This window comes from Piliocolobus tephrosceles, chromosome 16, assembly GCF_002776525.5.
Source record: "Piliocolobus tephrosceles isolate RC106 chromosome 16, ASM277652v3, whole genome shotgun sequence".
NCBI classification, from domain to species: Eukaryota; Metazoa; Chordata; class Mammalia; order Primates; family Cercopithecidae; genus Piliocolobus; species Piliocolobus tephrosceles.
The window spans coordinates 17,340,239-17,363,504 of NC_045449.1; the positions used below are offsets into that span (position 1 = coordinate 17,340,239).

General features: G+C 50.9%; 2 protein-coding genes across 3 annotated transcripts; one reads left to right on the forward strand and one right to left on the reverse strand.

The window, feature by feature from the left end:
• Positions 1-237: 237 nt before the first annotated feature.
• On the forward strand, positions 238-15,302 carry MED9 (mediator complex subunit 9). The gene is made up of 2 exons (XM_023191743.1): positions 238-584; positions 13,350-15,302. Exons 1-2 carry the CDS (start codon positions 361-363, stop codon positions 13,564-13,566), a joined length of 441 nt encoding a protein of 146 aa, XP_023047511.1. The 5' UTR covers positions 238-360; the 3' UTR covers positions 13,567-15,302.
• Positions 15,303-16,496: 1,194 nt separating this feature from the next.
• Positions 16,497-18,974, reverse strand: RASD1 (ras related dexamethasone induced 1). Of its 2 annotated transcripts, none has more exons than XM_023191751.1 (2): positions 17,936-18,974; positions 16,497-17,748 (listed from the first exon to the last, which is right to left on the reverse strand). In XM_023191751.1, the coding sequence occupies exons 1-2, from the start codon at positions 18,219-18,221 to the stop codon at positions 17,195-17,197; spliced, it is 840 nt and encodes a 279-aa protein (XP_023047519.1). In that variant the 5' UTR covers positions 18,222-18,974; the 3' UTR covers positions 16,497-17,194. The 2 variants fall into 2 exon arrangements, with proteins under 2 accessions (XP_023047519.1, XP_023047520.1); XM_023191752.1 differs by having other exon boundaries at positions 17,592-17,674.
• Between the last annotated feature and the right edge of the window lie 4,292 nt (positions 18,975-23,266).

The window sequence follows — 23,266 nt, forward strand, 5'->3', positions numbered from 1 at the left end:
GAGGCGGAGGTTGCGTTGAGCCGAGATCGCGCCACTGCACTCCAGCCTGGGCAACAAGAGCGAAACTCCGTCTCAAAAAACAAAAAGATTGTTATTTCTGAAATAAATCCCCTATTTCTCACTATTTAATAATTAAGCAATCTTGACTCAACCCAAAACCAGGCACCCCAGACCCACCCACGGCCCGTCGCCTAGCAACAGCCTCCCCACCCCGCCTCCGCTCCGTTGCCAGCCGAGTGCCCAGTGCGCACGCTCAGAGCCTTCCTCCACATCCCGCCCCTGCAGGGCGCGCGGTGGTGACGTATAGAGTCCGCGACGCTTTCGGCGACCCGACCTCTGGGTTAACCTAACCCCGGAGCCATGGCCTCTGCCGGGGTGGCAGCCGGGCGACAGGCGGAGGATGCATTGCCGCCAACGTCCGACCAGCCGCTGCCTGACACCAAACCGCTGCCGCCCCCTCAACCGCCGCCTGTCCCTGCGCCTCAGCCGCAGCAGTCGCCGGCGCCACGGCCTCAGTCACCTGCCCGCGCGAGGGAGGAAGAGAACTACTCCTTTTTACCTTTGGTTCACAGCATCATCAAATGGTAAGAACCTAGGAGAGGACCAGGCCCCATACTCCCTCCGGCTTCTCGTCTCAGCCGTTTCAGAGCTTCAAGAGGCCTTGGCGCTCTAGGGCACGCCCCCGTTTCGCAGATGGGGAAACTCAGACCCAGAGCGGGAAGAGGCCTTTCCCAAGACCACAGAGACAGTCCATGAGTTAAGCAAAAGATTTGAGCCCCGAGAGGTGCGATATCCTTAAGAATGAAGCCAGCTTAGAGACTACATACAGACTCTTGTTCAGCGGCTCAAACGTGCATCCCGTCGATCTTGAGCAAATTAAATCTCTTTAAGCCTCAGTTTTCTCACCTTTAATGTTGATAATACTCACTTTAGTTCCTTATTTCAACAGACTCAACAGATAAGCATCATCCTCCCTGTGTGGAACACTGCCAAGTGCTATGGGATGGACACAGTAAAAGGGGCATAGAAGGAAAAAAAGACATGATTGGGAATAACCCATAATTCAAAAAGATTGAGAGGGGAGCGGTGGCGATGGGAAACATTAGACTAAACAAAAACACAGAAGTTGCCTGAGATGATTAGACCCGCCTGTACTGACTTTGTTCTAACAGTACGAAAGGAAATAATTGTCATCCTTTTGGCCAGCCTTCAGGGTAGCCTGAGTTTTCAAAGTGACTCTGTAAAGGAAAAACCAAAAACAAAAGCACAAAAGTCTTACTGATCCCCGTGTTTGCCTAAATTATTATTATTTTTTTTTGAGACAGGGTCTCGCTCTGTCACCAGGACTGGAGTACAGTGGCGTGATCTCCTCTCACTGCAGCCTCAACCTCCAGGCCTCAAGCCGTCCTCCCACCTCAGCCTCCCAAGTAACCGGAACCACAGGCATGAGCCACAGCACCCAGTAAATTTTTGTATTTTTTTTTTTTGATGGAGTTTCACCGTGTTGCCCAGGCTGTAAATTATTTTCATTGTGTTACTTCACTGTATATCCACGTGATAGTAGGTGTAAACCCTTAGGCTTATAACTCTTATTCAGCCATTAAAGACCAAAACAAAGTAAATTAAAAGAAAATTACGAATCTAGTAACATTCAGGTGAACATGAATGTGCTCTTCACTGTTTTACTGAAATGAAATTGTTACAACATGAAGGTCTTGACTGTTAGTGGCCCACTCACTTTTGAGTTTAAGCAAACTAGATTCGCTTGCTGTGGGATGACCTGATGCTCTTCTGCCACTTTTCAAATAACTACAAAGGCTTTGTTCTCACATTAGACCCTGGCTTCATGTGGCTTCACTTGGTGTTTATTGTTTATAAGGGCCGGGCGTGGTGTCTCATGCCTGTAATCCAAGCACTGTGGGAGGCCAAGGCAGGCGGATCATGAGGTCAGGAGTTTGAGACCAGCCTGGCCAACATGGTGAAACCCCGTCTCTTACTAAAAACAAAAATTAGCCAGGTGTGGTAGCAGGTGCCTGTAATCCCAGCTAATTGGGAGTCTGAGGCAGGAGAATCACTTGAACCCGGGAGGTGGAGGTTGCATTGAGCCGAGATCATGCCGTTGCACTCCAGCCTGGGCAACAAGAGCAAGACTCTGTCTCAAAAATAAATAAATAAATAAATTTTTAAAAATGTTTATGGGATAAGGCAGCCTGTTCAGTTTTTGTGAGCCTGTGATAATGGTCACAGACAGAAATACATATGGAGCCCCTATAATCCCAGGGCAGTGCCGGATTATAAAGGGTTTAGTCAGATTAACCCCAGTTTACTGGTTTTAAGAAAAATGTGGAAAAATGAAAACACAAAATGTACACATTCACAAAGACAGCTCTTGAACCCCCCAAGAATATATTCTTGAGCCCTGGTAAAGCAGCTGGGTTGGGCTGGCCTTAAAGATGAAGTAGTAAGTTATACTATAGAGAAGAAGCTTTGAAGTTAGACAGTCCTGAGTTCAAATCTGTATACTGACACTTTCTTGCCTTCTAATCTTGATATAAATGCCTAACTTTTCTAGGCCATAATCTTCTTATCTCTAATATGTCCATAGTGGACCTCAAAAGAGAGGTTTAGATTATGTAATAGCTGTATAATGTGCTGACTGGGTGACCTGGGCAAGTAGCTTAGCTTCTCTGAGCCTGTTTTTCTCTTATGAAATGGGAATGCTTATGTCATAGGATTGTTGGGAGATGTACTCAAGAGCGTACCTGTGAAACCTAGTGGGTTGATCACATGTGCTTGTCTCTGTTTCGTCTAAAGGGACACAGAAGGGACTTAAAAATATATATATATAAAACCTGCAGACGCAGTGGCTCATGCCTGTAATCCCAACACTTCAGGAGGCTGAGGTGAGCCAGTCGCTTGAGCCTGGGAGTTCAAGACCAGCCTGGGCAACATGGCAAAACCCCATCCCTACAAAAAATACAAAAAAAAAAAAAATTAGCCAGGCGTGGTGTGTGTGCCTGCAGTCCTGGCTACTTGGAAGGCTGAAGTGGGAAGATCACTTGAACCCAGATCATGCCACTGTACTCTAGCATGGGTGACAGAATGAGACCCTGTCTCAAAAATAAAATAAAAAGCATAAAACCGAAAAGAATAGGACAGGAGATGATTGCTACAAAGTGAATGACCAGCGCTAATTCATCTACCAACTCCTAAGCAGCTGGCTTGTTAACCATGGCCTACCCCCAGATCTCAGGAAACTCTAGCGCAAGGACCCTCTGGAAATAGGGGTGAAGATGGGTCTAAGAACAGGATGATTACTTGAAAGTCTGTTTAAGAAGCAGTCCCGTCCCGCCTCACATCCCCTCCAGGCGGCCAGGTGACTACCCTTCTTCCAACTTGGTGGGTGGTTAAAAGGTTACTCTCCCAAGATTTATTCTTAGGAACGAATAAGCCAGAGAGAACCTGGACTGGGGGACAACAGGCACACTGCCGGGGTAGGTAGGGGGAACCATAACTGAAAAGAGGGATTAAGAGAAAGTTCACAGTCTGAAGAGAGACCCCACCCGAGCCCTCCCCCACCTGGCTTCTAGATTGGCAGCCAAAGAGAGTGGAAGTGCCCTCTCTATCGTGTGTGACCAATTAAGAGAAAAGACATTAAAAAAAAAAAAGCCTACTCAATTAATTCTGAGAAAATGAACAAGCATCACTCATTTGCAGAGCTTCCACTAAGTCTTTTAATGTTTTATTCTTAAATATATGAGTGGATGGCCAAGGCCACTAAGCATAGGAAGAAACCCCCTGGTAAGAAAGACACGGGTCAGGTGTGGTACCTCATGTCTGTCTGGAAGCCCAGTACTTGGGGATGTTGAGATGGGAGGATAGCTTGAACCCAGGGAGCTGAGGCTACAGTGAGCCATGATCACACTGCTACATTTCAGCCTGGGTGACATAGACTTTGTCTCAAAGAAGAAAGAAAGAGAGAAAGAGAGAGAGGAAAAAAGAGAAAGACAACACAGAAGAGCAGAAAAAGCCACTTGGAGGAAACAGTAGCTGCAAAGGAATGGAGTGGTTCTGCAGCTGTAAACATGAGAAGAGGCTAGGATCCAACCTGAAAACCTTCAGTATAGGCGTGTCTTTTGAGTTTATAGGCTAATGAGGGAGGAATAAGGGCAGAGGAGGAAGGGAGAGGAGACCTCGTGAAGCCTGGGGGAGTCAGAAGGCTTGGTAAGAGTGATGCCAACAATGAGTCTTCAATTTGGAAAGGGAGGCAGGAGGAAGGGTGGTATAGGAAAAACATGTAAGGACACGAAGCCAAGAAATAGCATCTACTCACGGGAGTCAGCTTCTAGCTTGGTGGTGCTGAGCGTAAATCCAAGGCAGGAAGAGGGGGCTGGGGAGGAGGGAAGAGCCAGGAAACAGCGCAGGGGTCTTCTGAGGGATGGGGAGCTAATGCAACTGTCAGGCTGGAAGCCAGTCAAGACACAGTCGTGGCGGGCAGAGATGAGGGCTAGCACTGTGTCCAGTCCACCCAGGTGATGCTCTCTGGCCCTGGGTCCCTTCCTTTCCTGTAACTTCCCCAGTGATCCTTTTGTTATTTGTTTACTTCTTGCACAGGGGATGAATAAGGAGGTAAAACCTGAAGTAGTGAATTTAGCTTTTCTTGTTCTCATAAATAATTCAGAATTTTTGAAAAATTATTTAATAAAAGTAACAACTGCAAGTTTAGAAGTACAGAGAAATGGAAAATGGAAAAAGGGTTCCTTCCCCCAAGTCCCCTCACCTGTAGTAACTGCTATTAATACTTTCCTAAGTTCCTTCTGGGAATTACATATGAATGGAATTTCAAAAATTTATATGTACTTGACTTTTTTCACTGATTAGTCTATTTTGGCCACCTTTCCATACTGCACATAAAGATCTACCTCATTAAGACAGCTGCAGAAAATTGCATCTTGTGGATGCAGCATGACTGATGTAACTGGTTTTCTGTTGATGGGCTTCTAGGTGGTTTTCTTATTCTTGCTATGACCAGCAGTGCTAGGGTTAGCATCTTTGTATAGGAGTAAGTTATGATCGGACAAATCCTGGCAGTAGAACTGCTGGAGCACATTTTTTATTGTGATAGTTATGCTAAATTTAGAGCACTACATCTTTTTAGCTAACTCTGTTCCAAAATTCAGTCCTTGTAGACTAGACTGCTTCAGTTAACCTAAAATGGCCTATAAATCTGCCACCCAGAAAGCATTAAACAAAAATTAAAGTTGTACATGGATTCTACAAGTACCCGTGGATATGAAATGGAAAGAGGGCCTCTCCCTTCCCTCCTCCCAGCTCCCTTGCAAAGCTGCATAATATTCCACTTTCTGAATGTGCTGTCGTTTATGTAAACAGTTTCTTGCTCAAGGACACTGTCGTTGTTTCTGCATTTTGCTGTTGGAATCAGCACTGCAGCAAGCATCTTTGCCCATGCTATCTTGGTGAACTCTTGGTAGTCTCTGTGGGGGTAAATTTCTAGCAATGGGATATGTGAATTTACCGTTTGGGTCACTGTGAGCAAATTCAGAAAGAATGCCCTGATCTGTGCTTCCACCGACAGGGTTTGTGTCTTTCCCCATCACCTGCCATCACCATTAGACTTTCAACTTTGGCAGATCTCATAAGTCAGAAGTGATATATTGATTTCTCATTATGTTAGGTAAAGCATCCCTTCATAGGAGATTTTATATGTCACTTGTATTTTTCCCTATAAACTGCTCATTTCTCTATCAGATTTTTTTATGTACAGAAAGGAAATAATGTCTATTAAAGGTACTGTAAATACTTCCCCCAGGGTTGTTGCTTTTCTTTTGACTTTGTTCATAGTTATGGTTTTTGTATTTGTTTTTCATTCAGATGCATAGAATTTCTTGTAGTAAGATTTGTTAAGTCTTTCCCTTATGGCTTCTGAGTTTTGGTCCTACTTAGAGAGGCTTTCCCACTCTAAAATTATAGGTGTTGATCCCTTTTTTCTAGAACTTTCATGGTTCCATTTTTTACTTTTAATTCTTTGAGGCTCCTGGAATTTATTTTGGTGGGAAGAGTAAGGGGGCCCCAGTTAGCCGCATTTTCCCACTGCTGTTTTTGAATATTTGTTATTTTCCCTGCTTGCCGTGCCACCTTTACCATGCACTGAATTCCCATATGTTTTCTGATCTACTTCTGGACATTCTCTCCTTCTCCAGCACCAAACTGTTTTAGTTCTTAAATCTTCATGGTACATTTAATTATCTTTTAAGGTTAATTTTCTGCCCTTCCTCTTTCTTGTCAGTATTTCTCTGGCCCTTCCTTTCCCATGGAGTTTTCTAGCAGCCTGCCTAAGATCATGATGCTTTTGGTTAGTGGAACATTTCGTCTTTAATCTGCTTCTTTACTTCCAAGCCTGTTGATACCACTCATTGGCCAGGTCATTCAGCCTTGCTTTTGGATATTGTAATCAGTATTTAATTAGTATCTTGGCCTTTATGCTCATTTTATCTTGTGACTATTATTTGGTTAATTGTTCTCTGTTCTCCGTTCTTCCCAAATTGAACCCAAACTTAGCCCTTCACTCAGGGATCTCCGCAGACCGTCTTCGGGTTGCCTGCCTGAATAACCCAACACAAGGCCCACAGAGGGTCCTCATGCTGCAGGTGCTGTTGGGTGGGCGGAGTCCTCCAGGCTGGCAGACCCTCCAGCCCCTCCACTAGAAGTGCCCACAGAAATGCTGCACAGAGCCCTGTGAACCAGAGCCTCTCCTGTATCCCAGGGACTCACCTGGTCCTGGGAGTGCTCTGGCTGGGACAGCCCTGCTTGGAGTTGGAACCCATAGCACTTTCATCTCTTCTAGTGTCTTTCCCGCAGTTGAATGAAAAATTAAACTACACATTTATGTTATTTTTAAAGAATGAGGAAAGGGAGGCCGGCCGCGGTGGCTCACTCCTGTAATCCCAGCACTTTGGGAGGCCGAGGCGGGTGGATCACGAGGTCAGGAGATCGAGACCATCCTGGCCAACATGGTGAAAGCCCGTCTCTACTAAAAATACAAAAATCAGCTGGGTGTGGTGGCGGGCGCCTGTAGTCCCAGCTACTAGGGAGGCTGAGGCAGGAGAATCGCTTGAACCCAGGAGGTGGAGATTGCAGTGAGCCATGATCGTACCATTGCACTCCAGCCTGGTGACAGAGCAAGACTCTGTCTCAAAAAAAAAAAAAAAAAAAAAAAGAATGAGGGAAGGGAAAAGAAATCACATTTTCGTGTCTGTAAGAAATATTATAAATCCCAACTTTGAGACTTTCTTGATATATATGGATGCTACATTTTAAAAATACATCATAAAGGAGTAATGAAATGGGCTCTGTTAGATTGGGGAAAATTATTATTTTTTCCTTCAAACTTAACAAATCGAATCTGAGTTTGGAACGAAGTAGCCCAGCCTAGGCCTTCTGAATTACAGTTGTTGCTGCCTTGCCTGATGGTTTTGGCTCCCTTTCTAAGAGTAATCTGTTGACGTGGGTACTTTAAAAACATTTTTTAAATTCAATTTTTAAAAATTCTTTACAAGGTCTGAGGCTGCTAGGTAGGTAGAGGGGAGCCGTCCTTGCCACCACAGACAGGGCTCCAGTGATGAGCATGCTGTCCCGGCCCCTCTAGCTTGGTCTGGCCGTTTCAGCAGGTCAGCAAGACCTCACAGCCCCAGCCAGACCTCTTTCGTGGGAACAGGGTGTTATTGACTGTCTTCTGCCCACTCAAGTGTCTGTTTTAATCTGCCCGGCCTTCCATGCCAGCTGAGACCTGTTCCCGGGTTGTGTAGGAAGCAGCCCCCGCTAAGTGCCCACACTGGCTTCCCGGGGATAGTCACGCAGTTACTGAAGGCCTCTGCTGTTCACTTTCTTCTCCCTCAGCCACACCCCAGGGAGCAGGATGAGCGGCCACAGATAGAGGGTGTTCATAGATTGCTCGGATGAGGTGTTTCCAGTCTGCCTAAAAGCCTCTTCACTCCTCTGCCATGCCATTTCCATCCACTCAGTATGAATTATAACCAGAAAGTGGGCCCCACCGGAAGGCAAGCCCCACAAAGGCAGGCCTTTGCGAGTGAGCACTTCTTTAGTGGGCGTGAGAAATGCCAGGCAGGCATTTACATGGGTCCTGGGAAGAGTGGGAAGCTTTGCCTGGAAAGGCTGGAGGCGCTTGTGGTGGCACTGGGGGGCCTCCTTCACAGTTTGAATTTGCCTGAAAGGTGTTGTCTGTGGGTAGGAGGCCATCATTTTTGAAATGGAGTCTCACTCTGTGGCCCAGGCTGGAGTGCAGTGGCATGTCGTGGCTCACTGCAACCTCTGGCTCCCAGGTTCACTGGAATCACTTGATTTTCGTGCCTCAGACTCCCAAGTAGCTGGGACTGCAGGCACACACCACCACACCTTTGTAAAAAAAAAAAAAAATTATATTTTTAGTAGAGACGGGGTTCCGTCTCTGTCTACACGCACACACTACCATGCCTTTGTAAACATACAAAAAAAATTTTTTTTTTGTATTTTTAGTAGAGATGGGGTTTCGCCATGTTGGCCAGGCTGGTCTCGAACTCCTGGTCTCAAGTGATCTCCTCACTTAAGCCTCCCAAAGTGCTAGGATTACAGGTGTGAGCCGCCACACGCGGCCGCCATCTGGGATTTTTAAGCAGCATAGTGACCTGCTCAGACTTGGATTTCTCTTTTTTTTTCTTTTTTTTTTTTGAGACGGAGTCTTGCTCTGTCGCCCAGGTTGGAGTGCAGTGGCCGGATCTCGGCTCACTGCAAGCTCTGCCTCCCGGGTTTACGCCATTCTCCTGCCTCAGCCTCCCGAGCAGTCGGGACTACAGGCGCCCGCCACCTCGCCTGGCTAGTTTTTTGTATTTTTTTAGTAGAGACGGGGTTTCGCCGTGTTAGCCAGGATGGTCTTGATCTCCTGACCTCGTGATCCGCCCGTCTCGACCTCCCAAAGTGCTGGGATTACAGGCTTGAGCCACCGCACCCGCACCCGGCCTGACTTGGATTTCTAAAGGTGGGTGGGGCAGAAGTGTTTCAGAAGAGGAGAGGACCTGGATCCACAGGAAGGCAGTGGCAATGGGAGGTGGCTGGTCTAGAGGAGATGGAGCTGGCAGGCTGGAGGCTGGGAGAAGGGGGCACACAGGTGCAAGTCTGGGGGTCTGGGAGGGCAGGCTCCTAGCTCGGCCAGTAGAGTGTGTAGGTGGGACTGCGCCCTCCCCCCATCCCCTGCCGACAGCGAGTCTGTGCTGGACATTTGCCGTCTCCCAGACTCCAGGCAGGAACGCCTTGGTAACTGTGGGGAGGAAACTGAAGTGCAGGAAGGAGGGCTGGCTGGGGAGTGCTCCCGGTGTCCAGGGCTCGGCAGTGGATGAACATGTTCTGGGCAGTGATTTTTCATACTCCGTTTAGCAACAGAACCTTTTGTCACTCTTTGCTAAAAAGAATATTTTTTACATGTAATGCTGTGAGCAGATGAAAGCAAGGGTATAAGTTCAAGGCCTTCCTCTCTGGAAGGCCTCATAGGTCTTGGCAGAACTGGAGCAGAGAAACACAGTTGATAGGTAAGTAGTAGCCAGTATCATCCATGGCGGGAGGGAGAAGTGCGCCCTCTGTGGCTATAGAGAATCTGCATCAGTACAGTTTTTTTTTTGGAGGACATTTTGGTAATATCTGTCAAAAATTTAAATATATATAACCTTTGACCCAGAATTCCTACTTTTAGGAAATGATCTTACCAAAATAGTTGTGCAAGTACGTAAGGGTATAAGTACAAGATGTTCACTGTCGTTCTAGTACATTACAAACAGTACAACCACCGTGAATAGCCAGGGTGATTTAGCTGTCAGATTGTATACGTGTTAGCGTGGAAAGACATCTGAGGTGCACTGTTAACTAGAAAAAGCAAGAATGAGAACCATGGATGGTCACATTTCTATCAAATAAGAAAAGTTTGTGTGTTTTGTATGCTATTGTAGATTTCAAAGCCATCTGAAACAGTGGTTAACACGTGTTAACAGAGGTTATCTCTGGAACAAGGGGTTAATGAGATTTCCCTTTTCTAAGCCTTGGGTGTCTGTCATTTTTGAATTTTTTCCCTCAAGTACCTATTACTGTCATTTTTAAAAAAATGATCTTAGAAAAATGAAAGCCACAGGAGTTAGTACGGTGTGAGGAGAGCCTGTGGTCAGAGGAGTGGACTGGTAAGGGCCAGTCTGAGGGCAAGGCAGCTAGGACAGAGTGGAGCATGAGGCACAGTGCATGGAAGTTGTGAGGAAGAAGAAATGGGAAACGTGAGTCAGATGCCACCAAGAGGTCAATAGAAATGACTGTCAGGTTTGGGAGGAAGTCCGTGTCAGTGGTTCTAACACAGTTATTGGCCAGTTTGCATCTGTACTAAAGCATCCATACTAAAAAGAAGAACAACAAAGAAAATCAGGGCATGATTCTCAGACACACCCGCCTAAACCCTGTGATGTTGCCCGTGAGTCTGGTGACACAGATAAAACTGTCTGTTATCTGTGGGAAGGATGCTCAGAGGATCACCCCTAGTGGTAGTATTTTTGTCTACTCTTTAAAAAAACCATAGTAGGGGGCCGGGCGCATTGGCTCACGCCTGTAATCCCAGCACTGTGGGAGGTTGAGGTGGGTGGATCACCTGAGGTCGGGAATTTGAGACCAGCCTGACCAACATGGAGAAACCCCATCTCTACTAAAAATACAAAATTACTAGGGTGTTGTGGTGCATGCCTGTAGTCCCAGCTACTCAGGAGGCCGAGGCAGGAGAATCGCTTGAACCCAGGAGGCAGAGGTTGCAGTGAGCCAAGATCGCACCATTGCACTCCAGCCTGGGCAACAAGAGTGAAACTCTGTCTCAAAAAGAGACGAAACCACAGTAGGTGGGACCAAAGTGCTCTGACCTTGCCTTGTTTATACGATGTTCATCCTCCTTGACCTACTGGCTTTTTTCATTCCTTCTATAGTTGGCCGATGACTAACCTTGAACACAAAGGCAGGCCCACTTAGAGCTTTCTGCTTTTATTCACTATTTGGGCCTGTCCCTTTTCTTTTGGCTTGAATATTTCACAGTCATCCTGGCTTAGCAGGTGCCCACTTCTGAATAGTGTGTTTTCTTCACGCCAGGAGTTCTGTGCTATTTCCCTCCACCAACTAGGGCAGTTGGGCTTGCAGTGGTGCCTCCCTGTGGGCTGCACGGCCCCTTTTGGCTCAGCTGCCCTCCAGGTGGCTTGTCTTACAGCTCCTTTTTTATTATCTGAAGACTGTCTCCTTTCCCCAAAGTTCACCAAAGAACAGGCAACCCTTGCGATTTGGGGGTTTTCAGAGATGAGCATCTTAAACATGACCCACTTTCAACTTTCAGAACTAAATTTTCTTCTGGGTCAGGTTATGTTTGCTTCAAGAATGGAATTATCTGTCATCCACATTTCTATTTTAAGTACTTTTTTGTTTGTTTTACCATGTCATTTCAGACTCATGTGATGTGAGTCGGTTTTTTAAAAAACTATATTTTAATTTTAAAACTTCCTTGGGACTTAAATTCATAACAGTATGTTAACATGCATGCCATCCAAGTAGAAGGATTTTAGAAGTCCAGATGGTTTCTGTCCACGTTTGTGGATCAGAGCTGAGACTTCAAAGAATTAAAATAAAAGAAGTTCCCTATTTGCTTCATTCCAAAGGATGTTTAGTTCTCATGAGTACCAGTTCATCCTCTCTAGAATCTGAGATAAGGTATACTGTTAATGGTGTCTCTCAGTTGAGGGCATCAAATGACAGATGTTCGGCTGGCCTCCGATTTCCTGGAAGAAGTGATTGATTCTCCATACCCTGCCTCTGAGTTTAGAGCTGTTGGTAAATACTGAGCTGGCCATGGTGGCCATCTGATTTGCAAGGTGTGAGACGTAACTGATGGATCGCCAGGAAAGATGGATATTTTGCCTGCGTTAGCAGAGAAATGATGAATAGTAAACATGAATTAGCACCATCTGGGTTGAAATTTCCCGCTACGGATGAACATTTATTTAAAAAAATTAATGATCATTGACAGGTTTTCCCTGTTATGCCTCAATGGCTTACTTTCAGAACAGCTTACTGAATTGCCTTTTAGTTTTGGTCTCAACCACTTGTTTTCAAAAGCTCATCCACTTACTAACTTTTTAAAAATGTATAGGAAGTTGGGTGTGGTGGCTCATGCCTATAATCCCAGCACTTTGGGAGGCCAAGGCAGGTGGATCACCTGAGGTCGGGAGTTCGAGACCAGCCTGGCCAACATGGTGAAACCCCATCTCTACTAAAAATACAAAAATTAGCGGGGCGTGTTGGCACATGCCTGTAATCCCAGCTACTCAGGAAGCTGAGGCAGGAGAATTGCTTGAACTGGGACCCGGGAGGTAGAGGTTGCAGTGAGCCGAGATCGTGCCACTGCCCTCCAGTCTGGGCGACAGAGTGAGACCCTGTCTCAAAAAACAAACAAATGTATAGGAGCAACTGCCAGGCTGTTTTTTTTTTTTGTCTTAAGGGAGATTGTTCTTGCCTTGTTTTTCATTGAGTAGGACCTCTGTGCAGCTAATAGCTGTGAGATAGAGCGAACGGTCTGCCTTGAAAGTGAACTTGACTCAAAGGCAGCGAGTGTCCATCACCATGGCAGAAGAGAGTCTGTGTCTGCTGAGACATTTAAATCAGTTCCATTTTAACTAATTTAAAATTTACGAACAGCTCTGTGGAAATTAGTCTTTATGTTAACAGGTTCAAGCCAGCACCAAAACCTCAGCTAAAAATTAGCTCTTGCTAGCTGGTAAAGCCTCCTGATTGGCCTAGAAATGGCTCCAATTAGACAAAATGTCATATTTTAGCAAGTTTTGTTTGGCCTTTGTCACCTGATATTGGTATTGGTTTGTTGATTGAACCAACATGTTCATGAGCTTATTTGCCAAGCATTCTTCTTTCCACGGACATTTCTTGAGTGCCTACACACTGGGCCGGGGGTAGGGAGACACCTGTGACCAGACAGACATGGTCCTTGACCTCACAGAGTGACAGTTGACTTGACAGAAGATCAAGAGTGTCTGTGTGTGATCTGCAAGTGTGCTAGGCCTGGGAGCTCTTTGCTGGCTGCCTAAAAAAGAACCCGTCGCTTCCCTCTGGGGGTGGACAGCCTAGTCAGAGGATAGACACATAAAATGAAGTGTTCTAAAAGCTATCGCAGGAATGACAGCGAGCTCTGGGGGGTGCAGGACGGGAAAGCCAAGACATGTATCAAGGTGCGAATGCTAACAGCTCTTCTTCCCGCACAGCATGGACAAGGACAGCCCGGAGGTCCACCAGGACCTGAACGCCCTCAAAACCAAGTTCCAGGAGATGCGCAAGCTGATCAGCACCATGCCCGGCATCCACCTGAGCCCTGAGCAGCAGCAGCAGCAGCTGCAGAGCCTCCGGGAGCAAGTCAGGACCAAGAACGAGCTTCTGCAAAAGTACAAGAGCCTCTGCATGTTCGAAATCCCCAAGGAGTAGAGTGAGGCCGACTTCCTGAGAAACAAGGGGAAGCCAATGGCCTGTTTCCCCACTGCCATCCCCAAAGGCTCCTTGGGGCGTGGTTCCTGTGGACCCCAGCTCGGAACGTCAAGGTGCAGGGGCGGGGCTCCTGTGCTGCTGCGCGCCGGTCGCCTGTGCGGGAGCCAGCACCGAGCTTGGCTGCGCTGGGGCTTCTTCGTGTAGATCCATATGTCTAGATGCATAATAACTGGAGTGCCTGCTGGTGGAAGTCAGAATGCTCCTAGAGGCAGCGGAGGGGGTGGAGGGCTCTCCCCTGCCTCTGGGGAGGGGGCCATCTGCTGCGCCGGGCTCCACTAACAGATCTGAAGAGCACAGTAGGAAGGGAGGGAGCTCCTCTTTGCTTCCTTCCCTCCCTCTCCTCCCACCCCCATAGGATCAGTGTGTACCAGGTACACATTGTTCCCGTTAACAGCAGCTTCTTGAAACATTTGCATAGAATTCACTGGATGAATTAAACTTGCGCTCATACGGCGTAGAACTGTGAGATAATGTTTTGAAAGGCCAGAGGGTGGCCTTTTTCCCAGTTTGGTTCCTTTTATGTTTGAGCCAGTGAATGGAACTATAGCTGTGGGGGTGTCAGCCCAGAGCCCTGCCAGGCAGCCCCTGGCTCCAGGTTCCCTGCCTCCTCCAGGTTCCCTGCCTCCTAGGCTCTCCTCGCCTTCACCTCTTGCTCCCTTCCTCGCTGGTCACCCTCAGTCAGTGCCCAAGAGTGGCCAAAATGCTTCACATCTGCAGTGTTTCCCCAGGCTTGACAAGGGGCCATCCTTTCCACGCAGGCTCGAAGACGTCTTCAGGCAAACAGACCTTCCCCCTTCTGGCATTTCAGATTCCCATTGCTCTGGTTAAAAAGGTCTTTTCCTCCTGGCCTTTGCACTTGAGGCAGCAACATGTACTACACTGCAGAGGGGTTCACTATGCACCTTGTGTTCAGAGAGAGGCAACCCTGGGGCCAGTTCAGGTGGTCCCCAACCATGAGCTAGGTCTGAAAGTTACACAGCCAAGTTTGAGCTCTTAAAAGTTTGTGAACAGCCCTCATTTCCCCAGCTTCCCTGATTTCTTCCAGATGGGATGTTTTGTGTGCTCTCCCTTGACTGTCAGACTGAGGTAAGAGCAGTTCTCTCCCTTTCCTCTGGAGGAGGAGGTGTGAAGTCCTGGAGTATTGTTTGGGTCTAGGAATGGGCACAGAACCTGTGCTGACCAGTTTAGGGGCTTAACAGATCCCCGCCAACTGACCTCGTTGGCAGGAGGATTGGGTGGAGATGTTTTTAGCAGAGCTTCCATTATTGTAGACCTGTAGCCACGTGTCAGAAGGTGGGTGGCATATTGGGGACCTGGGGATGTGTGAAGGAGGAGATCAGATTTCAGTGGCTTTGGGCAGAAAAGCAGGCTCTGGATTTAAGCGGGTTGTCACCTGTGAGACCAGTTCTACTTTGGGACTGTTATTTAACTGAATCAGTTATTTCCTTGAAATGTCACAGTAGTGGGTGGGCCAGTTTTAAGGCTCTGACAGATACCATGAAACATGAAGCACGTGGAAAATACAAGACCGCCAGGGTCTTTCTGAGTGCAGGGCTGGAATGGACAAGGGCTCCTCGTGGGGGCGGAGGGAGCCGGAGCCTGCCTGTGTTCCTTTTTTGACTTGTGACATTTTTCAAATGCATAATTAAAAGGACTTATGCTCTGCTGTCTCAGGACATCATGCTTTTTGGACTGAGAAATTCATAGTGGGATGGCTCTCAGGTAGTTGAGAGGAAAATGTTTCTGTCTGTTCAGACACAGAACCACACCTCTGCTTGTCACCTCCCTCTGCCCCAGGACACACACCTGCTGAACCAGTGTGGAACAGGGACTCCTCTCCTGGCTGGCCTCAAGGGCAGTTTGCCTGACGGGTCATCCCTGCCCCTGCCTGTCACAGGCCCCTGGGCCATCCGTGGTTGCCTTTTTTTTTTTCCGGTGGGGCGGGGCGGGGTGGGGGGTGACTTTTGGTGACTGGAGAAGGAGCCACCCTCACCGGAGCAGGGTTGAAATCCTTCTAGGACGATTTTGAGTGTCTCTCACAGGGCTGAACACCCTCTCAAAGCCACCAATTATTTGGATTACTGGGTGGCCAGCATTTGTGCTAAGTACTTTTCAAACTTCACACTTAATCCCCATAGCGAGCCCATGCCAGGGGTGTTCGCTCTTCCTGGGGTGAAGAATTGGAGGCTTGGCAGGTGTCGCCCACCACAGGTTTACAGTACTAGTGGCAGAGAGAGTGGTGCTCCAGGGTGCCTTAGCCATGAGAGGGAGACAGCAAGGCTGAGGGGGGCATGGGGCTCCACACCTGGCCATGAGCACTGCCTGGAGCTAGCCGGGAGCGGAGGCCAAGGAGTTACCTGTCTCCAGACAGGGCGGCGCCCTGGAGTGAGGGGGTGGGGTGGGCACCAGGATGGGCCTGCTTCCGGATGGTCTCGGGCTCTTTCCCCAGGGCCTGAGTGATGCCTCCAACAGTCTGAAAGTTTGCCCGGGCCCACACTGAGTCTGGTGACAAAATGGCTAGGCACAGTTCCAGTGGCCTTTACGCTGAAGAATTCAAAACATTCTCAGAAAATGAGGCCTTTTGTCATCGAACCCAAAGAAAATTAAGAAGATGGATGGCTAGAAAGAGTTCATCTCCGGAGGAACCCTGAAATCCTTTATATTCATCCTGGTTTTCTAGGGAACCATCCCCTGCATAGATACCCCAGGCATCTGGGGCTTTTCTGGCAGCCAAAGCTGCTTTCGGAAGGCCAGGGTTATTTATTTTCCAGTTCTGGGAAAGTTCTAGTTCCACCTAAGTCAGAGCCCAGCCCCTTCCTTCTCCGCACCCTTCCCCACTCCAGCCATCTCTAAAAGCAAAGAAAAACTGGTTTTCCATTTTAAATTATTTTATTGTATACTAAAAAAACAACAGCAATAACTTTAAAGACCTCACACACACACACACACAGTATAAACACCTGGGTAAGGTTTTGTTCGTGTCCATGTTGACACCGGAACTACCGTTAAAGTGCAAGTTTTGTTTTGTGTTCCTTTGTGCAGTTACACTCACATGTAAACGAGTCACTTGGCTATGATTTGACCCACGCCCCCCTTAGTTTCGGGAGGGCAGAGGCTCTGCCGGCTGTCACGGCAACCCGGATTCACAGACAAGATAATGCCCCCTGGGTCCTGACCCGCAAGCGGGCAGGACGGTTTCTTGAAGCCTAACAGAGGCTGGATAACTTCACATCCCCCCCCACCCCGCGCTCACTCTCAGGTCTTTGAGAAGACAAATCCACCCTCAGCTGGACCCTCGCCCCCCAAGTTGTGGGGGTGGCTGGCGCCAATGGGGGAACGGGGGTGGGGGAATAGGCCCAGTCTTGGCCAGTTCTCTTTCCTTCCGGAGCAGATGACCGACCCTTCTCGGTTCAGTGGCGCCTCCCCAGTGCTGGGGGCGAATCGCGGGGAGGGGAGACGCCAGTCCGCGCGCTCGCGGCCCGGGACGCACGGGGCGTGCCGGGCCGTTGGATTTGACTTTTAAACAAAAAGGTCCTCCTTAGGTTGTGTCGCCGGCGCGGCGGGGCTCCTAGCTGATGATGCAGCGCTCCTTGTCCTTGGCCTGGCTGCCGGCGCTGGCCTTCTCGCGGATGTACATGAGATCGCTGTGCACGCTGGGTCGGCGCGCGAAGGGTGCCACGATGCCGAAGGCGTCGCCCGGGTCGCCGCCGCCGCTGCCGGCCCGCAGCAGCTTCTTGTTCCGCAGCGCCTTCTTGTGCAGCACGTCGCAGTACTGCACGGAGACCTTGCGGTGCAGGTCCGGGCTCATCTCGCTCGGCAGCTTGGCCATGGCGAAGAGCGCGCGGAACATCTGGTCCAGGCTGCTGTTCTTCTTGGCCGAGATCTCGAAGTAGGCGCAGCGCTGGGGGTCGTCGCCCACCAGCTGCTCGATCTCGCGCTGGTCCACCTCGCGGTAGAAGTCCCGGTCACCCTTGTTGCCGCAGATGACCAGGGGCACGTCCACGTTCTCCTTGGTTTTGTTCTTGAGGCAAGACTTGGTGTCGAGGATCTGCTGCCTGAGCCGCTGCACCTCCTCAAAGGAGTCGCGGTTGTCCAGGCTGAACACCAGGATGAAAACGTCTCCTAGAGGGGGGCACAGAGAGCAGAAAAGGAGAAGGTGAGGGTGGCCGCCCAGGGGACAAGTCGGGCTGACTTTGAGGCCGCGCGGGGCGCGCTACTCGGCGCGTGGCAGCGGGACCGGCGCTCACGGGGCGCCCTGGCCGAGGGTTGCCCGCCCTTCCCTCCCGTGCCTGTCCGGCCCCCGGCTCACCAGTGAGGATGGAGAGGCGCCGCATGGCGGGGAACGGGTGGTTGCCGGACGTGTCGAGGATGTCAAGCTGGTACACCTCCCCGCGGATGGAGTAGAACTTGCGGTGGAAGTCCTCGATGGTTGGCGTGTAGGCGTCCTCGAAGCGGCCGGTGAGGAAGCGCGACACGATGGCCGTCTTGCCCACCTTGGACGAGCCGAGGATGACCATGCGATAGCAGTTCTTGGCCGGGATACTCAGCTCCGAGTCGCTCGGGCACATCTTCTTGATCATCGCGGCCAGTTTCATTGGGCAGAGGGGCCGCGAGGGCGGGCGCGGGGCCGAGAGAAGGACTGAGAGCCGCCGGGGGGTGATGGGGCGGCGCGCGGGTGAGCAGCCGGAGGGCTCTGCTCGGGCTGGGCGCGGCTCGGGCTTGGAGCTCCGGTTCCACTTGGGCTGGGCTTAGGCTAAGCTGGGACCGGCTCGGGCTCTCCCAAGCTCTGGGCAAAGGCAGCTTGCTCTGGCTTTGGCGCCCGCCCGCCGCCCTTATATACAGCCTGCGTCGCTGCCCCGCCCCGGCCCTCCCAGCTCGGTGCGTCACGTCCCGCGGGGCCCGCCTCCCCCGCACCCGCTCCCAGCCCCGGCGACCTCGTCGCCCGCTGCCCGGCTCCTGCCCTCTGGGCGCGGGGGCTTGGGGGAAACAGTCCAGGGTCGGGCTGAGGCTGGAGGCGCTCGGACTCCTCCACTGCCGCTTGCTCGGCGGCCGCAGGGGCGTCGGAGTTCTGGTCCCGGCCGTGCCCCTGTCCCTCTGCGACTTCGGGCAAGGACCCCTCTTCCTGCATCTCCCGCGCGCGTACACTTACTTTGTTTGGTTCTGTTTCCCAGAGAATAGTAATCTAGTAATTCACCTAGTAAGCGCAGCAGCGTTTGCTGGGTGCTTGCGCGGACCGTATATTGCAGTCCTCAGAGCACAGCCCCAGCCCCAGCCCCCTCCCGCTCCAGTCCCCAGCCCGGCTCTTGTTCCCGGGAGGCGACCGCCGGGCGGACGTGGGGTTTCTGGGCCTCCGGCGCGGAGCTCGGCACCGCGCGCTCGGGCCGCTAGAGGGCAGCAGAGAGCCTGGCCGACGGCTCGGGGAGGCTGCGGGCGCGGCGCGCAGAGCTGGAACAGAGGCTAGGCAGGCAGGTGGGGAGCGGCAGGAATGGGGCAGGGGCCTCAGGTAGCCAGGCTGGGGCCCAGCAGAAGCGATCCCAATCCCGCACTCTGCTGCAGGCCTCAGCCTGCTCCTTTCTCCCAGCCAGACAGGCTCTGTGGCATGGAGGGCTCTGCAGCCAGCGGCCCACCCCCTCCATCATAGCATTTTGGGCCTTTATTGTGCGCCGCGTGGGCCGCCGTTTTCATTGTCTAGCTGAGAGAGCTGGAGCTCAAAGCCGCAGCGCGCCCAGAAAGGGCCCTGGGAGCACAGTACAACCTCTTGCCTTCTCCTGGGCCTCAGTTTTCTCTTCTGGAAGATAGTGATTCTGGTTCTGTGATTAAGGATGAAAACATGCAAATGCTTTAGGAGGGCGGGGCCTGGCAATAACAATAGCAACAGTAACAGTAGTATTGACCCGGAGGCCTGGTGGGAGTACTCTCAAGAGCACACCGGGTTGATCAGTAACCAGGAGTGGGGTCATGTTGCTGAACACTAGCAACAAGCTATCTGGAGCCAGCTCCTCAGCCCTGAGCTCTTAAGGAAGTCACTGCTCCAAGCCATGACAGGCAAGCTCTGTGCTCAGTGTTCTGCTTTGGCCACGTCTGATTTAGGAAAAACCTAGAGGGCCATTAGCTGGCACCACCGGCCCAGCTGTCAGGTGGGTGAGGGTTGCATGGGGGCACTCAGTCAAGGTACGGACCTGAACCACCTTCAGACTGAGCACTGCCTTCCCGTGCCTCCCCAGCGGCACTGCATGGGCAGCCAGGCTCTGACTTGGGATGACTGATGGCCAGGGCTATAGTGAAGGTGGACCCCACACAGCCATTGCCTTCTGGGGCCCTAGTCCCAAGAGGGTCCATTTGATATGAGTGGAGGGCCTGAGGGTCAAGGATCACAGCCCAGCTCTCCCCTGGTCAGTGTCCAGGCTGGCCCCTTAAATCAGGAACATGACACTGGCAGGCACTGACCCAGCCTGGGTCCTCAGAAATAGTGACTCCTGGTACCATCTGTGCATGGCTGTCTGCCCTACGGATGCTGAGTTGTGAAGACCCAGGCCCACCTGCCATTCCCATTCTGAATGCCCCAGAGCGCCTATGCCTCATGCCTCCTGTCGAGGAGGTGGCCTCTGGGACTTTACTCTCAAGCAGCAAGCCGACTTCCTTGTTTCTACCCTCCTCTTTTCTTTTAAAAGGGCATCTCTTTCTTTTTATTACAAAAGTAATAAATGCTCATGGTTTTTTAAATAATCCAAACCATTTCAGAAAGGACCAGAATGAAAGGAACGCTGGGACCAGGGCCTCTCTCGGCCATACCCAGGACAGCCTAGCCACCAATTCTGTGGGATGGCATCTCCTGATGTCCCCACATGGCCAGACTCCCAACTGCATGAAGGAAGCCTTACCCCGGCGCAGCCTCTGCCACCCAGCTCCTTGTACATGCAGGTGCCCTTTTTCCTTCTTCTGGGGTTTGCCTGTGTGACTTTATACAAGGTCCTGCCCTAGCCTAGAGTGACTGGGGAGGGCTGGGGGATGGAAGACAAGCAGGAACAACTTGCAACTCACAGAACCATCCGCCCCTTGGATCCCGGAACCCCACACAGAGGGAACATGTGTACTGGGCTTCTCAGCACTCAGGCCACCCGGGCCCTGCCAGCCCTCACAGCATTTGATGTCCGGGTCCATCACAGTCCCATGCTGTATGCAATAAATAATTCTGTTTTCTGTGTGTTTGGGGAATGAGATAACAAACGGCGTATGTGAGGCTATGAGCCTGTCTGTAAATAGTATTTACCTGCAGTGCAGTGATTTTCCTTTCCTGCTCAGAGGGGAGGGGAACTGTTTAAAATATTTGACTAAATGTCAGGGCTGGTCTGGGGGTGAGCAGCTGTACCCCCTGCCCCGCACCGGCCCCAGGCAGGAAATGCCAGCCACACAGCCTTGTCTGAGGGCAAAGAGCAATTAGAAGGTTTTTTTTTGTTGTTTTTTTTTTTTTTTTTTCTGAGACGGAGTCTCGCTCTGTCGCCCAGGCTGGAGTGCAGTGGCCAGGTCTCAGCTCACTGCAAGCTCCGCCTCCCGGGTTCACGCCATTCTCCTGCCTCAGCCTCCCGAGTAGCTGGGACTACAGGCGCCCGCCACCTCGCCCGGCTAATTTTTTGTATTTTTAGTAGAGACAGGGTTTCACCGTGTTAGCCAGGATGGTCTCGATCTCCTGACCTGGTGATCCGCCCGTCTCGGCCTCCCAAAGTGCTGGGATTACAGGCTTGAGCCACCGCGCCCGGCCAATTAGAAGGTTTTTGAGAGCTGGGCCAAAGGAGAATGCTGGGCACCCCATCAGAGCTTTGCCTGTGGTGGTGTCCTGAGACAGAGTCCACACAAAGGCCAGAAGTGGGCACTTCAGGTGACAGGAACCCAGAGCACCCTCGGGCCCGGGCACTGCTGTGCTGGCCTGTACAGCCAGAGCCCATCTCTACCAGCGGCTTGCACAGAGGAGGCCTTGAGGTGTGCTTCTCTCCTGTGTGACCCTGGTGCACGCCACCTCCTGAAGAGGGGGAAAGGGGCAAATAGCGCTGGCTTTGCATTCCCTCTGACAGGCTCCCCTCATCAAGCTGAGATCATAACCTTGGTAGATTCTTCATCAGTGATGAGCTCTGTTCCCGGTAGAGCAGACCCTCCCAGCAGAAGCCAGCTCAGCCCAAGGCTCCCGGCTCTGCCCCAGGAACCAAGGATCAGGATGCACGGAGCTTTGCTGCCTGGCTCAGGCCATCCATCAGCCTCAAAGGCTGTGTGTGCAGAGGTGTTGGCGGAGGGAGTGAGCACCTGTGCAAGCAGCAGCAGGACCGAAACACTGGATATGGTCAGACCGGATGCCTCTCATGCCCCTCAAGCCCTGAGACCGATTCTGGATTCTAGAAAGCAAAGAGAAAACCTTGAGGAGCTCCATGGACGACAAGGGAGGGAGGCACTGCCTCAGCACCTGCTTTATACACAAGGCAGGCATGACTATCATGGCCATTTTACACATAAGGGGCTGCAGGGTCAGTGTGTACAGCGTCCCCAGGCCGTGCCTCTCCTCCCCTGCCGTGGGCTCAAGTATTGCGAGTGGAATTTGGAGAAGTGAACCCCTCTCTCTGCCCCTCAACCCCAGCACAGCACGTTCCCACAGCCTGGCCCTTGCCAGCCTACAGGGGACCCTCAGTGGCCGAAAGAAGGTGGAACATCAGGCTGGGCATGGTGGCTCATGCCTGTAATCCCGGCACATTGGGAGGCCAAGGTGGGCAGATCACATGAGGTCAGGAGTTCGAGACCAGCCTGACCAACCTGGTGAAACCCTGTCTCTACTAAAAATACAAAAATTAGCCAGGCATGGTGGCGTGCACCAGCACTCTTGGCTACTCCAGAGGCTGAGGCAGGAGAATCACTTGAACTCAGGAGACGGAGGTTGCAGTGAGCCAAGATCGCACCACTGCACCCCAGCCTGGGTGACAGAGTGAGACTCCGTCTCAAAAAATAAATTTAAAAAAATTTTTAAAAATAAGGCGGAATGTCAGGCGTGTGGCCAGGTGGCAGAGAGGCATGCCTACACTTTCTGACAACCCTTGGATCACCCCACAAGAGTGACTCTGCCTCCAGGGGTGGCTGACCCTGCTGGCCCTGGTGACCTGGGGTTCAGAACAATATAATAGTCCAGGCCCAGCTTCCTGCGAACACACGGGTGCCCAGAGGCTCAACCCCTTGGCCTGCCCCTCGAGGGACCAGGTGCCCAGGGTTGGCACCCTCGGTAGCTCAGTCCTTCAGAGCTGCTGCTTTGGGGGCACTGGGACCTTGTTTTTACTTCAGGACCTTTGCATTGCCACTGCCGATGCCTGGAGGCTCCTCCTCCCTCCTGCTTCCTCTTGCAGTTGGGTCTTGGCTCAAATGCCACCTCCTCAGCGAGGCCCACTTGACCACTATGGCGAACACAGGTCACACTGCCTGTGTCCCTTTCAAAATTTCCCATGTGATGGTTGTCACTGATCATTTTCTGGTTCATACTATTCACACTGCTCCATTTTCTCTTAAGTTTTTAGGATACTAGTTTGAATCATAGAATATTTTTTTTCTTTTTTCTTTCTTTTTTTTTTTTTTTTTGATGGAGTCTCGCTCTGTCACCCAGGCTGGAGTG